This window comes from Bactrocera neohumeralis, chromosome 4, assembly GCF_024586455.1.
Source record: "Bactrocera neohumeralis isolate Rockhampton chromosome 4, APGP_CSIRO_Bneo_wtdbg2-racon-allhic-juicebox.fasta_v2, whole genome shotgun sequence".
In the NCBI taxonomy this organism is placed as follows: Eukaryota; Metazoa; Arthropoda; class Insecta; order Diptera; family Tephritidae; genus Bactrocera; species Bactrocera neohumeralis.
The window spans coordinates 71,936,593-71,952,177 of record NC_065921.1 but is presented as its reverse complement, the minus strand read 5'-3'; the positions used below and the strand labels follow the sequence as shown (position 1 = coordinate 71,952,177).

At 40.7% G+C, this 15,585-nt stretch overlaps 1 protein-coding gene and 1 pseudogene across 1 annotated transcript; both read right to left on the bottom strand.

The window, feature by feature from the left end:
- Nucleotides 1-964: 964 nt before the first annotated feature.
- Nucleotides 965-4,962, bottom strand: LOC126756068 (EF-hand domain-containing family member C2-like). The gene is made up of 6 exons (XM_050468881.1): nt 4,625-4,962; nt 3,973-4,520; nt 3,633-3,903; nt 2,415-2,648; nt 1,832-2,347; nt 965-1,767 (listed from the first exon to the last, which is right to left on the bottom strand). The coding sequence occupies exons 1-6, from the start codon at nt 4,673-4,675 to the stop codon at nt 1,105-1,107; spliced, it is 2,283 nt and encodes a 760-aa protein (XP_050324838.1). The 5' UTR covers nt 4,676-4,962; the 3' UTR covers nt 965-1,104.
- Nucleotides 4,963-8,076: 3,114 nt separating this feature from the next.
- On the bottom strand, nt 8,077-9,924 carry LOC126756756 (alpha-amylase A-like; annotated as a pseudogene).
- Between the last annotated feature and the right edge of the window lie 5,661 nt (nt 9,925-15,585).

The window sequence follows — 15,585 nt, the reverse complement described above, 5'->3', positions numbered from 1 at the left end:
GTAAAAACTTTTTGAGAAAAATTAATAAAGGGTTTGCAGGGTGGTGTCCATCCCCGTTGCTGTTTCTTTATCTTGAAACTTAGATCCATCAGAGAAAATTTCTACCACCATTTACGCTGATGTTTTACGATAGTGACGAGGCAATAGATAATGCTCATGTAAACGGTCATTTTCTGACCTTTCGGCTGCGTCTCAGGTCCACAGGTCATATTCATGAACTGAACGAAAGTACCTTTAATATTGCAGTCGATGGTTAAGATTCCGACTGATTTTAGACTGTCTGTGCGCATTCACTCCTCAAACGACCGCTATTACAGCCAAAGTACAGAGCCGCAAAAATATCTAGGACAAAGAAACGTTGTTGCCAACATACAAGGCAATCGGTCGGCTGGTCCTTAACTACGCCACAGTAATATGGTCGCCAAGCTCGAGTTGTCGCGAGAAACGAGAGTTACCCTTGAGCAGCTATCGTTCTGGATACTATAGCAGATTTACTTAGCTCTTACTTATCCAGAATAGACCTTGACAGATCAAACATAGCTCCAGTGTGCATTGAGTCTCCGCATGACACTAGCCATGTCTTTGCATGCCCTGCTAACCCTACTCATCTGACACCTTTCTCCCTTAGATCCGACCCGTCCGATCCGTCGAAACAGCACGTTTCCTGAGCCTACCGTTGTATGACGTCGTTGACAACTTATCTAATGCTTACCATTCTAACGGGGATTAGATACCCATTACAACAACAACTTGATAATTTCAATAACAATTTCAGATCGATACCTTAAAAATTTAGGGACTAGTACGCGTTTATTGAGACGGCCGGACGGGAGAACAGACGGACGGAAATCAACTGAGTCTCCGACCTTCCTTTCTGGATCTTACAAACTGCGTAGCAACTTAATATTAAGAAAACTTATGTACTATTTTCGTTGCAGTCGTTTACAAAAGGATTTACGTCCAACGAGATGCGTTCATTCATTTAATTATATTATTTTGGTGGTGTAAGTGTGAGAGTAGAAAATAAAATGTATTGACAAAAATTTTGAATCTTATGAAAATTACAATGCAACTCTGCTTTAATAAGTTTAAGCGTCTAGAATCTTAACTCGCCAGTTCTTCCTTTGGTTTTGCCTCCTCATCCAAACCCAAGTACTGCAGGAAGCAGCTGATATTCACCAAACGTCCCTTATGTAGGAACGGTATCTTGGGACATAGTTCGAAATTGATATTCATTGGTGCTATGTCAGGCACTTTGCCGCAACCCATGTCGATGAAGTTCAGGAAATCGCATACCTCAACCTCGCCGCAGTCATTGTGATTTAATACGCTCAGTAGATCGTCAATTAGTTCCGGTATGAAGGGTAGGCGACAGCCCTTCATTGTGGAGCGTAATTTCGCCTCGGAGAGGAAGGGTTTGTTCAGCGGATTTATGTGGTGCAAATGTTCCTTCAACTCGTCCATTGCATTCCATAGTGAACGCTTCAACTCCAAGTGTACCGCAGCACGTACCGTCTCCCGATTGCATGCCTGTGGCGGTGCTTTCTCGGCTGAGAAGTAGCGACAAACCGTAATGATTTCATGATTGGTGATGTCGTCAGCCAGAAGATTGATAAGTGCGCGCTTGAGCGAATCAAAACCAATGAATTGCACATCCTTAACGGATTCAGCGCCGTCTGGCAAGCAACGGCAAATGAAGCCCTTATAATCCGACTTCGCCGCATCGCGGATTTTCAACATAATTGACTTAATATCGGCCATTGGATACTGCAAAAATAAAGAGTAATATGTGAAAAATATTATATGCCGTTATATTGCATCTGACAGCCACCTCATATGGATGATGCTCCATGTAAATAAGTGTATACTCGTCGGCGGACACAATGTGAAAGATATGATCTTTGAGGCTCATTGTAGCGCCAATATAAAAATTGTATGGCTGATAGTATTGTGGGCGCTTCGAGGTGAACTTCTCTTGGCCCGGCAGTGGTATGCGTGTACGTTTCATAAATTCGCCGCCCAAGAAACCGGAATTGCGTTCGGCAATCTCAAAGATTTGTATGGTATCATCGGATAGGTAATACGAAATGATGAAAATGCGTTCACAATTCTCACGTATGGTCGATAACAGTTTCGCACCAAATCGCAGCACGTAGCGATCAAGTTTGATGAATTTCTTAAAATCAGTCTGCGGCGGCTTGGGCTCGACTGAGATGCAATTGCCCTCAGAATCCTCATATGAACCCCAGCCATTATAAGGTGGCAGTATGCGTTCTTTTTGTTTAATCGGCGCGCAATCGTCACCACGTGACGGTATCGGTGCCGCTGTAAAGTTCTCAATACCATACTGAAAGCATAAGTGCGATAGGTTAGCAGTTAAGTGAAAATGTCGGTGAATTCAAAGTGTTACAAACCCGTTTTCTATAATACTCTTGTGTGTATTCATCGCAATCCGTGAGCACAACGGCACGTCCGTACACGTTTAGCACAGTACCGATTTGTAGATCACGATCCGCATAGTAGAGCACCTCTTTTTCGCCGATGTTCAGCGGATCAATGGTGTAGCGTACATTTCGCATGCTCGTGCCGAGCACATTCAACAACGTTTGCGGCGTCTCTTGCCCAGGTAGTGGAAGTCCATTGAATTCCTTGAAGTAAAATAAGTTTTAAGCCGAAATTGTATGTAATTTTATGTCTTCAAATCAGTAATGTTTTTGTCCCTACTGACATTTTCGACCTTTTTCAGTCGCTTAGACCCGTTTTGAGTTGTAACTGAAACTGTACCCTGTCTCTCTTCTGCCGTCCTTAAAGTCACAATTTAGACGATCTGAGCTACGAATTTATGTATTCGACTCGAGGACTGCATATGTTTTGAACAGAGAAATAAGCTGAAACACCTATTCACGCAAGTGATGCTAGTTCTCTGAGCGCCATACACTTGGGAGTGGCCAGAAACTATTCTTTTACATATGGCTCAAGCAGCTCACGACTTCCGGTCTTAGACCAAGTACCCTCTGGATAGCCAATAAGTATGCGTTTGAAGGCGAGCTAAAGTGAGAAGGTGAAACATCCCTCCTCAAGATTGTGCGCTGGGTTTGGGACCCACCACGTAAAAAACATCGCCAATGAAAAGAAGAAACCAGTCTTGGATAAGAGACCACCCTTTTGATCCTTTCCACATTGGCAAAAGCGAATACCGCAGTCGATGGAACGATGCGCTTTATGGGATATACGACGACATTGACATAGTTCAGCGAATTAAGAGACAGTGGCAACGCTGGTTAGGTAATGTCGTGCGAATTGATGAAAACACTCCAGCTCTGAGAATATTCGACGCAGTACCCACCGGGGAGGCAGACCTCCACTCCATTGGAAAGAACAGGTGGAGAAGGACCTAGATGTACTTAAATATAACTCATGTAAGTAGTCTGTCCTATTATACAAAAGCGCTTTAAACCAACGGATGAGGTTCGCAGTCATTTTATGTACTATGACATCTTCGGAAGATTTTCAGATTTTTTAATGAAATTTTTTTTATAAAACAGACCAGCAGATTTATGACAAGATTGCTATTTAACGGGCCATGTTTATAAATACCGAAGGTAATTACCACAATGGTATCAATCACTTACCCTTGGGAGTTTGCCTCTTTTCAGGAAGAGCGATGGACCTTCACGTCCTGAGTTCCGTGGAAAAATTTCCTTTATATCCATTGTATCATCAGCCAAATAATAGCATATTTCTAAACGACGTACATCGCCGAACTCCGAACGATCATCCCAGTAGCCGTGGAATTTCAGCACTTTCCGATCGAACGCCAAAAATTGTGCGAATGAATGTTTCTTCGGTGGTTGATTATGAATCTTTCTCGCCGACCGTTTACGCATTTCTGTTGTGGGATCACTGAAAGCGAATTAAAACTTTTAAGGTGGCATTGAAATCTTATACGCCAAAATTGTTGCAGAAACGTACACTGGCATATCGACGGGATCTGGTACGGCTATACCCGAACGATTTAGGAAATGTCGCGTAAAAAGGTCACAATTTGTAATGTGATAAATGCGATCGAATATTTGTATGCTCGTATCGACGTTAAGGTCCAATATCGAGATGAATTCATTTTGGCACGGTGGTGGCTTCGGTATACGTTGGCGATGCACCAGACAGCCTTGCGGTATGCCGGAGTTGTCCACTTTCGGTTCAATGATTTGCATGGTGCCATCTTCCAGATAATACATAATCTTCACTTTACGCACTTGATAGGGCGCATTGTAGACTTCGTGTAGCGTCTCCTTAAAGAACGCATCGAAACCGAGTACTTTCTTATCGTAAGCAATCCATGGTGGCAGTCTGGGTCCAGTCTTTGGCGGATAGAGTGATGGTGTGGCTGTCGGTGGGCAGTTAATGTCGATGCACATACCGCCAACGTCCACCATGGCGGGTGGTTGGCGATCGTTCAACATGCTGATGCCCTGGAAATTCATAAGGCTCTGCGGCTTGGGGAAGTTCGTGCGAGATAGCTGGAAATTTATGTTTTGTTTATATATTTTTTATAGCCACTTCTTCGTTTGTATGTGTGCTCTATATATATGTGTATATATGTAGCGTTTGGGGTAACACTTACATCCCGAAAGGTGGTGCCTGGCAGAAACGGCATTCCCGGTATACGCAGCATCTTTGTTTAGTTTTATTGAGCGCTTTCGGTTTCGAAATGTGTAAAAATCGTTAGGTTTGCTGTAAAAATCAATACAAAATAAACGCGTTTGTTTAAAATTTCTTTCTTTACAAATTTCGTAAAATTTTACAAAAAACAGCGAGCGAAATTCCGTAGTTTTAGTAAATATTTTTCGAAAAAAATTTTCGTATGTATATTTTTTATTATTTTTTTAAACGCTTTGTGTGTCACTTATTTGTTTTGCTTTTTGTGCTACTTTTTCCCCAAGTGTTTACTAGGGTTTTGCATCGACAAACTGCATAAACAGTAATATGTAGGCGCGTACGTAGTGAAATGAATATGGACTAAACAATCGGACAGCCGCTATAGCAATGGATGTGCTACATACCGACATAGACACATATGTGTGTGTGCGTGCTGAGCGCGACTGGTTGCTATGACCCTGTTTTTTGGTTGGTCGGACGCGCCACATAAACATTCCTCAAAGTTTACGAAAAATTTCGTGAGTTTGTTATGGAATTCACGAACGGATCTCCAATAAAAAGCATCAAGTTTTTACAGACTTTATTTCCTTGCGATTAGGATCCTAATATGCTACTTATTGTGCGTCCTAAATCCACTCGAATTACTTACCATAAGGGTCGTCGAAAGGCACTTAATAAACACTATTATTGTAAGATACCAAAACATAAAACAAGTAAAGTTTTACAGCTCTAAGTTATCTCAAAAAATCAAAAGCAGCTGCTGAATCAGAACGACAGTTAAACTTCTTTTCTTCTTTATTGGCGTAAAAATCGCTGTAACCGAGTCGAGTTCACAACAGCGCCACAGTCGTTCTTCCTTTTCGCTGTTTGGGCCAATTGGAGGTTCCAAGTGTAGCCAGGTCGTATTCCACCTGGTCTTTCCGACGTAGTGGAAGTTTTCCTCTTCCACTGCTTCCACCGGCGGTTACTGCGTCGAATACTCTCAGAGCTGGAGTGTTTTCATCCATTCGGACGACATGCGCAATGTCATCATTCCATCGACTACGGTATTTGCCGTTAACAATGTACAAAGGACCATAAATCTTCCACAGAACCTTTCTCTGTAAAACTCGTAACGTCGATTCATCAGATGTTGTCTTCGTCCATGCCTCTGCACTATATAGTCGGACGAGGAAGATTAATGACTTGTAGAATTTGGTATATGTTCGTCGAGAGAGGACTTTATATCTTAATTGCCTGCTCAGTCCGAAGTATCACCTGTTGGTAAGAGTTATTCTGCGTTGGACTTCGAGGCTGACGTTATTGTTGGTGTTAATGATGGTTCCAATATACTATTGTGCCCAAAAAATAAGGTGCCATTGTATTTATTTTGAAAATTCTGTATTTATTCTTCCAAATCAATTTCATCCCCTTCAAAGTAATCCCCTCCCGATGCAATGCACTTATGCCAACGGATTTTCCAATCTTCGAAACACTGGTTGTAGTCACTTTCCGGGATGGCCTTCAGTTCCGTCTTCGCTGTGGCTTGAATCTCCTATATCGTATAAAAACGGTGTCCCCGGAGCGGCCTTTTGAGCTTGGTGAACAGCCAGAAGTCGCACGGTGCCAGATCATTTGAATACGGTGGTTGCGGAACGATATAGGTTGAGTTTTTGGCGAATGATCACGAATTACGAGGGCAGTATTCCGGCCTTTTTAGGCGGATAGCGTTACGCAAACGACGCATAACGTTCAAATAATATTCCTTGTTGACTGTTTGATCGGTTGGAAGGAATTCATAATGCACAACACCACGATAATCGAAGAAAACAGTCAACATGACCTTGATTTTTGAGCGACTTTGGCGCGATTTTTTTGGTCTCGGCTCTCTTTTGGCACGATATTCGCTCGATTGATCGGTTGTTTCGGGGTCGTAAGCATAGATCCAAGTCTCATCGCCAGTTATAATGCGTTTTATGACACCCTGGTAGTCGGAAAGCATCGTTTCACACACTTCAACGCGATGCCTTTTTTCCAAAAAATTCAATGTTTTCGGTACCAGTCGAGATTTGACGCGCTTGAGGCCCAAAACATCCTTCAAAATGGTATTGGCTGAGCCTTTCGATATGCCAACTTCATCAGCAAGGTCTCTAATTGTTAATCGACGGTTCTTCAACACCAAATCTTTGATTTGTTGAACGTGAGCTTCGTCGGTTGAGGTTGATGGTCGCCCTGGACGCTCTTCGTCTTCGACACGTTCGCGGCCGGCTTGGAACTCACTATTCCACTTGTAAAAATTTTTTTAGACATAGCCTCATCACCAAAGGCTTTCTGCACCATCCTCAACGTATTCGCAGCAGAAAATTGATTCCGTAAAAAAATTTATTGCAAATTCTTTGCTCAACAAATTTCGACATCGCAAAAAACGAAAAACTCACTTTTAGCAGCTCACAAAACGACACGTATCTCAAACTCTAATGAATATTTTGACATGAAATTTGACTGACAGTACTACCAACCTAAAAAAGAAATAATTCTCCAAATCCTTCAAATGTCACCTTATTTTTTGGTCCTTCCTTATCCATCCTGGAGAAAGCAGAACTAACGGTGGTTGTTGAGGCTAATGATGTCGATGTCATCGGCTCACGTCAGCAGCTCTACACTTTTATAGAATATTGAACATTCTCTCAGCTCTGCAGATCGAATTATTTTCTCCAGGAGTAGATTGAAGAAGTCGCACGATAGGAAGTATTCTTGTCTGAAACTTCACTTGGCAGGCTCGGAGAGGTCCTTTCCGATCCTGACGGAGCTTTTGGAATTGCTAAACGTTTGTTTACACAGCCGTATTCATTGTACGCGGGTACCAAATTCAGACATAGCGGCATAAAGGCAGCTACTTTTCGTGCTGTCAAAAGCAGCTTAGAAACTGTAGAAGAGGTGGTGTGTCTCGATTCTTTTGTCACGGGTCTTTTACAAGATTTGGCGCATGGTGAGTATCTGGTCAGTTTTAAGCTAAAGCCATACTGATAAGGTCCAATCAGTTTGTTGCCGGTGGGCTTTAATCTTTCACTCAATATGCTCGATAGAACCTTGTTTGATCTTCAGATGGGTAATTGCTATGCAAACTAATTCAAATAGCATGAAGGATGGAGTCTTGTGTAGAAGTTCGCGCATGTGAGGAAAGTTCTCTGAACGCCATTTACTTGGGAGTGGCCAGAAACGATTCTTTTACATATGACTCAGGCAGCTAACGACTTCCGGTCTTAGACTAAGTATCCTTTGAAATCCGTTTAAAGGTGAGTTAAAGTTAAAAGGCGAACCAACCCTCCCGCCACGTAAAAAACACTCCCAATGAAAAGAAGAGTGGATACTACTACACTCATATAATACATTGTTTCTTCAAATCGGATTAAAAAACAAAAAAAAAAAAACAAAACATATGCTAAAAGTAGTGCATAAAACAAATTTCAACCTTTTATTATTCTAAATTTCGAGTAATAATTTCGTAAATATGATCAAATTAGCACCTGTTCATAATTTGGACTCAATATGTATGGCTAGCATGCCGTCTTCTTCATTTTGACCAATAGAAATATTAGCGCGTCCATCTGAGCCGACGATCACACGCTTGCCAGAGCAACTAGAGCCTGCTTTGTCGCCGGAGATGATGTCACAGTAAGTGCCCGCCGGCAGACAGGTCTGTAGCGAAGTGTTAAGATCAGCAGCATCGCCATTAATTGCCACGAAACCTTTGTTGCCGCGACAGAAGGCGATCTGGTTGCTGGCATTATCCCACCAGTTTTGCAAATTTGTGCCAGCCACGATGTTCCTGAAGCCAACCATGTTGTAAATTTGACGCCAACGATGTTCACATACCCAACCACCGCTACAGGAATTATCAGCATTGAATATGGGACTGGCAATGCTATTACCGTCCGTTGTTGGTGGACCTTGATCGGTGTTGTCGAATGCAAACGACGACATGACACGCGTAATACCGTATGGATGAGCCAACATGAAAGCGCTGGCCATTTTATATTGCTTCGATGTCTTATAGTTGAGGATATCTGCACCACCAGCGCCATGTCCACGTTGATTGTCGTGGTTGTCTACGAAAATCAGTGCACGGTCTGAGTTAAGGAAATTCCACTCTGGACCCCAGTTGACCAGCCAACGCAATTGATCCTTGCCACGGAATACTCTGCCAATCGAGTTGGAGTGTGCGAATTCGGTGACCACACCCATGTGTGTGTATTCATTTTTGGATACAGCCTCACCACCCAAATCTATAACTTCTTGGAATATGAAAGGGCGCGTACCGGTGGAAAACCATGATCAACGCTTAAATTGCTAACACGATTGTAGATTACCTAAGCGTGAAAAGAAGCATATTACTATCGTAATAGAAATGTGTCGGCTAATTTACCTCGAGATCGGTCGGCCACATATGCTTGGCAGCGTCGACACGGAAACCAGCCACACCCAGGCTAACAAGTTTGTTGAGAAAGTCGACTACACGATCTTGTACCCATGATTTGCTTTGATCCAAGTCCTTCAAACCGGAGAGTTCACAGTTACGCACCTCATACTTATTATTGTAGTCGTTAATAGTGCAAGTGTCGTGAAAATCTGTGCTCGAATACGGCACAGCTGGGAAACTTTTGTTACTCGGATCGGCCGTAGAGCCACCTGTGCCGCGCTCATCAACATTATCGCCGGACATGTGATTGAATACGACATCTACAAAGATTCGAACACCGGCATTGTTACAGCGTCTCACCATATCCGCGAATTGTTGTTCGTTGCCCGAACGTGTGGTCAGCAGGTATGAGATGGGTTGGTAACGTTCCCACCACGGACGATTGGACACAACGACATTTTCATTTACTGGCGAAACCTATTGATTAGGGTTATGTAAATGAAAGATGGATTTTTGCATGAGTAACGCGAAGCTGTTTGGTAAGCATGCTCTTTGATGGCTATGGACTCACCTGAACACCTCCATAACCTTTGGGACCCAGGAAGTTTTCACATTCTACAGCGATATCATCCCACTTCCATTCGAAAAGATGCACCATAGTAGTCTTTCCGTCCACATAGTTCGGATCGAATTGGGCATTGCTATTTTGGCACAATATTCCCAAGATTACTGCCAGATAGATATGCGCTTTGCTGCGATACATTTTTGCAGGCGATAACTTCTATTAGGATGTGACAATATGCAAATTAAAGTTACGAAGTACTCTTCTACACACTGTGAAACGAACAACTGTTTAGCGTTGCTTTCGAAGAGACGTCTTTTATAGAAATTCCGTTAGATTAGTTCGCAAATTGTGAGTGAAATTGTAGTGTCTACAACTACAACAGTGAATAATGAAGCTGTGCATGCAAAATCTATCGGGTTTAACTAAACGGTTATTGGTTGCTAATCAGAAATCATTCATCATTTGGGAACTCATTGAGGAGCCATCACAGCTTACATACTACATACATAACGTTTGCTTTTTAAAGGGATCTATTATTGGGATAAATTGTAATGTGGTTTAGAGCTACCGACGAATATTTCTTATGGTGAAGAACTGTGATCGTATGATCGCTATTAAAAGAGATGGCACAAAGAGTTGTTCTTGGTTTCGGTTGGCGATCACCAAGGAAGCCTTGAGGATAATGAGATTTGCAGATTGACTGCAGACTCCTCTCGACAATGCTTGAAAATGAAGTTCACTGTCAAAAAAGTGGACAGTCCGGTTGGAGGATGGCGTCAATTTGGTTTCAGTAATTAAGTATCATTTGAAAGTTGGGTGATTATCCCTCGTTTCCTATTTCGTTGGTATAAAATTATACGTTTCGGCTTCGGTGGTTACCTACAGCCTTTCTAATTTGGGAGGCCCCGCCAGTGGATAAACTACTCCCATCAACGCCCTCAGGATCATTGGCCTTTGTAAGACCCTCATCGAAACAAGATAACAATCCTCGAGGAGTGTTTCCAAGTTCATGTTAAAAAGGCCTATTCATGCTTTCCTATTTCGTTGGTATGATTGCTACCTTGACCTACGAACTTGCAATAAAATTACACGTTTACAACTCAAACCCTTTGCTCCAAGACTGGCGACGCTGGAGCCGTCAATATCACGTGAAACAGACGCTACATCCTCGCAGAAGGACAGCATTATTTGGATGGTTTTAGTTTCGATGCTCACCTACGACATTACCGATTTGGAAAGCCCCGCCAGTGAGTAACCAAGTGCTGTCGTCGCTCTCAGGATCATTGGCCTTTCTAAATCCCTCATCGCAACAAGATAACTATCCTCGAGGAGTGTTTCCAAGTTCATGTTAAAAAGGCCCATTCATGCTTTCCTATTTCGTTGGTATGATTGCTACGAACTAGCTAAAAAATTACATCTTTATAACCGGAATCGCTTCCTCCAAGACCGACGACCGCTGCAGCCGTCACTATCATGTGAAACATATGCATGCGACGTCCTCCCTGAAAGAAGGATTACATTATGTGAATTGTTTTAGCTTCTGTGCCTACCTTCGATCTTACTAATTTGGAAGGCCGCGCCAGTAGCTAAACTCTTGCCATCATCGCTATTAGAATTATTGGCCTTCGTAAGCCCCTCAACCTCAACAAGATAACAATCCTCGAGGAGTATTTCCAAGATCATATTAAAAAGCCTCATTCAGAAGGTTTGTTTTGAATCTTTAGTCATATTTTTGATATTTATGGGCTGTTGAAATTTTAAAGTATGATGTACCGTTGCTTGAATTATCATATATCTTTACTTGGTTACTCGTCTAGCAAAGTCAATCACTAACAACTACCCAGAAACACTTGTGTATGCACATTGCTTTTGAGAAGTAATCAATTATATAGTTCAAAGATACTGTTAGTTTTGAAAACAAGTCATTTTTCATTTGTATTAATTTGTTTAGAAAACTTGGAATAATGAAACCACTGATACGGTAAAAATGATAAAATTTTCCGCTAGTGAATAACAACGAGACTTTGTAGTTGTAGTGAATGGAGTTTGCTAATGGGTAAACAAAGTATTATGAAATAAATAAGTACCGTTTTTTACTATTATATGTATATACATATATGTTTAGAAATTTTGTAACCTCGGTATGAATTTTAAAAATCGATTAAGAGATTTTCGGCGATGGAGAAAGCTCTATTTACTAATTACTAAAACAATATAGATCAACCCATTCTTGAGTAAGGTTCGGTAATTTAGAATCCAAAGTATCAAATTTACTGAAACAGAACTTCTTTATTGACACCGCTAACGCGTTTAAAGCCAAGTTTACCACAGTGCGCCGCTCGTTCTTCCTTTTCGTTGTTTCGCGCCTATTGGAGAATCCAAGTGCAGTCAGGTACTTCTCCATCTCTCCAACAGAGTGGGGTTCTTCCTGTATTTTCCCTCCGTCTGCGGTACTGCGTTAAATACTCTCAGAGCTGGAGTATTTGCATCGATTCGAAGGACTCGACCTAGAGAGCGGAGCCGCTGTCTCTTAATTCTCTGAACTATGTCAATGTCGTCGTATATCTCTTATAGCTCATCGTTCCATGGAGTGCGGTATTCGGTGTTGCCAATGTTCAAAGAACCATAAATATTCCTTAGAATTTTTTTCTGAAAAACTCGTAACGTCGACTCATATAATGCTGCCATCGTCCATGCCATCGTCCATGCCATAACACCATCTAGAAGGACGGCGATGATGAGTGATTTGTAGAATTTGGTTTTTGTTCATCGAGAGAGGAATTTGTTTCTCAATTGTCTACTCAGCCCGAAGTAGCACCTGTTGGCAAGAGTTATTCTGCGTTGGATTACGAGGCTGACGTTGTTGTTGGTGTTAATGCTGGTTCCAAGAGAGACTAAATTATCTACGACTTCGAAGATATGACTGTTAATATTGACTGGACCGTAAACACAATCAGACGTTGTTAACATTGACGTGGGAGCCAAGTCGCCAAAACGATGAGTGTTTTTTTGATGTCAGAAGATATTTCGTCTTCCCCTCGTTAACTATCAGAACCATTTGCTTCGAAAAACCGATAGTTATAGTAAAAATTTTCTAACATGTAGGATTTTTGTGTTGTAATTAAGGGGTGTATAAAATCGCGTATGTCGGAAATGTTCTACGGCTCATTTTGAACAATTTTGCTTAAGAGGCTATGAGTCTGGTCTCCGGTGTCGAGTCCGCGATTTTTAAGGCCAAGTTTAAAAAATATGAAATGATTTTATTGGAGGTATGTTAGATTGTTTTCCGATCCTGCCGATTCTGACATATGATCAATAGAATATTAAAATGCAATTGGGAATCCATTTTCATTCAGATAACTCAAAAACTCACGAAAAAGTTTTATGATCCCCAAAAAACTTCACCTTAAGAATAGCTAGCTCGACGACGGAAAGGTTGTTCAGTATGATCGGTAGAACATTTCATGCTTACGCGATTTTTCCGTTTTTTTGGGCTTCTGCAAATCGACCCGCTCTAGTGTAACGGTCAAATCACTATCACATTACTAACATGACTGTATGTGAGGCAAAATTTTTGAACTCAAAGTCGTAATGTTTAGCTGAATACTCTTAGATCTTGCTTGGCGCAACATTCAAGCTTAAAGGAAGTGGAAATTTAGGCACCGACATAAAATTCTTTTTCGGCAAAATGCATTTGCCCATGAAAGGAAAGCGTTGGGCAGACGTAGAGGCCATTCAAAAGGCTTGCACCGGCATACTGGCGGCCATACCGGCCAACGAGCTAAAACACTCGTTCGACATACTTTTGGAGCGTGCAAAAAGCTGTATTGAAGCAGAGGGAGACTATTTTCAATAAAATAAATTGATTTTGCCGACAAAACCATTTGTTTTTTACCAGCTTTTTTTAAAGTCCTGTTTACTTTGGAACGCATCTTGTAGTACCTATCGGCGGTGCCTAATTATGGACAGTTTCTTGAACAAAAAGAAGGTATGCAACTTTGTTTATACTTTAAGATACTATTATACTTTTGTTTACATTTTATGTGACATTTTTGTTAACATTTAGCAAAGTCAACAACGTTTAGTTAACATGAGTTTAATGACCATTCAGCCAAGTCCACAAACCTTTGCTTACATTTAGCCTAGTTAAATACTTTTTTCCCATCATGAGTTCAATGACCTTTTTGTTTACATTTTATAAGATCAATGACCCCTTTGTTTACATTTTACGAGGTCAATGAACCTTTCGTTAAATTTAGTCAAGCCCATAACCTTTGTTTACATTTAGCCAAGTAACTAACCTTTGTTTACAGTATGCGGTTAGTGAACCTTTTGTTTATATTTTATGGAGTCAATGAACTGTTTGTTTACAAGTAGCCAAGCCAACAACCTTAATGTTTACATGAGGTCAATGACCATTTAGTCAAGTCCACAACATTTCTTTACCTTTAGCCTAGTTGACAACCTTTTTTGACATTTTGTAGGGTTAAAGACACTTTTGTTTACATTTATTGCGCTAAACCCAAAACCTTTGTTTGCATTTAGCCCAGTCAGATATCTTCTCAAATGGAAAATATGCTTTATAAAGTCTCCCCAACGTTTCCTACTGGGTTTTAAAAACTTCGTTGGAAACTTAGCATACCCTGTTTAGCGTAACACAAGCAACGGCTTCGCGCGAAATAGTTATCACCTTTGAAGCAAATATAGCTTTAAAATACACTAATAATAGTTACAATAGTCTCATATATTTGCTTGTTTATAGCATATTAAGTGCTTAGTTGTTGGCACCTGTAAATCATTGGCTTTAATTCCATTCGACGCTTGCTTGTTTACAGCTCTATTTGTATTTGGCACACTTGTGGGAAACATGCAGTGCAATAAATACTCGCTAGAGATAACAGCGCATGCTCTTGAAATGAATCGGTTTCGGTTTCCGCCAAAACGCACGAGTACCTTTGTACCACCTACAAACCTCATTAACATGCCGTCACCTTTCTTCATCTACCGATCGCTTATCAACTGACTTGAAAAGCCTAAGTAGCTGTCCAGCGAACAGATTTGTGCGCCTTGTTATCAACCAGATATTGCTACGTAATAAATTATGACAAAAGCGTTGCGCTATCAAGCGAGTCCGGTGTGGTAAAAGAAGATACACATAAAACAGGTGATACATACATACATATAAACATATATATTTATCTACGTTATAAAGCATCTAATTAGATTTATGAGAGCTATTAAAGATTTTCACGTATTGTATATATGTATATATATGTATTATGCTTCAATTTGCACTACATAGTTGTTACTGTTGTTGTTAATTTAAATATTTTGGATTTATTGTTTTTGTTGCAGTTTAAGTACACTAAAAACACGAATTTCTCTCGCACTGCCTTGCTTCGTCACCGAACAGACGCAACTGAGTCAAATTGCTGATTTGCACATAATGTCAATATATATATGTATGTATGTATGTACATATATGTAAGTGAGTACATAGATGGTAGAATGTGAATTCATATATAGTAATATGTGCAGTGAGTTATATATATATATATATATATCTGTTCATAAACAGCGGTGATGAGAACTTGCACTGATTTCAGCAAAACTGTCATACATACCCCATAGGAAATAGATAGTAATAAGGTGTAGACCTAGTGTGAAATCTCGAAAAATCCAATTTTTTACAAATGTAACATACTGAAATTATAATTAATGAATTAAAAATTTAAATGAATGTTTCAAATATCTTTTGAGTTACAGCCTCGAAAGGTATAGCCGTCACAGGACAGATATCCCGTGAGTCGTGTCAAGCTGTCATGTTATTTTTGTTCAGACTATTTTTTGTGACATTTCATCACGGAAAGATTTTCTAACTTTTTTACAGAAATAAGCCTGCAAAGAATGTGTTTGGAAGACAACATTTCCGAAGAAATTTAATCGGTCGAAATGCTGAAAA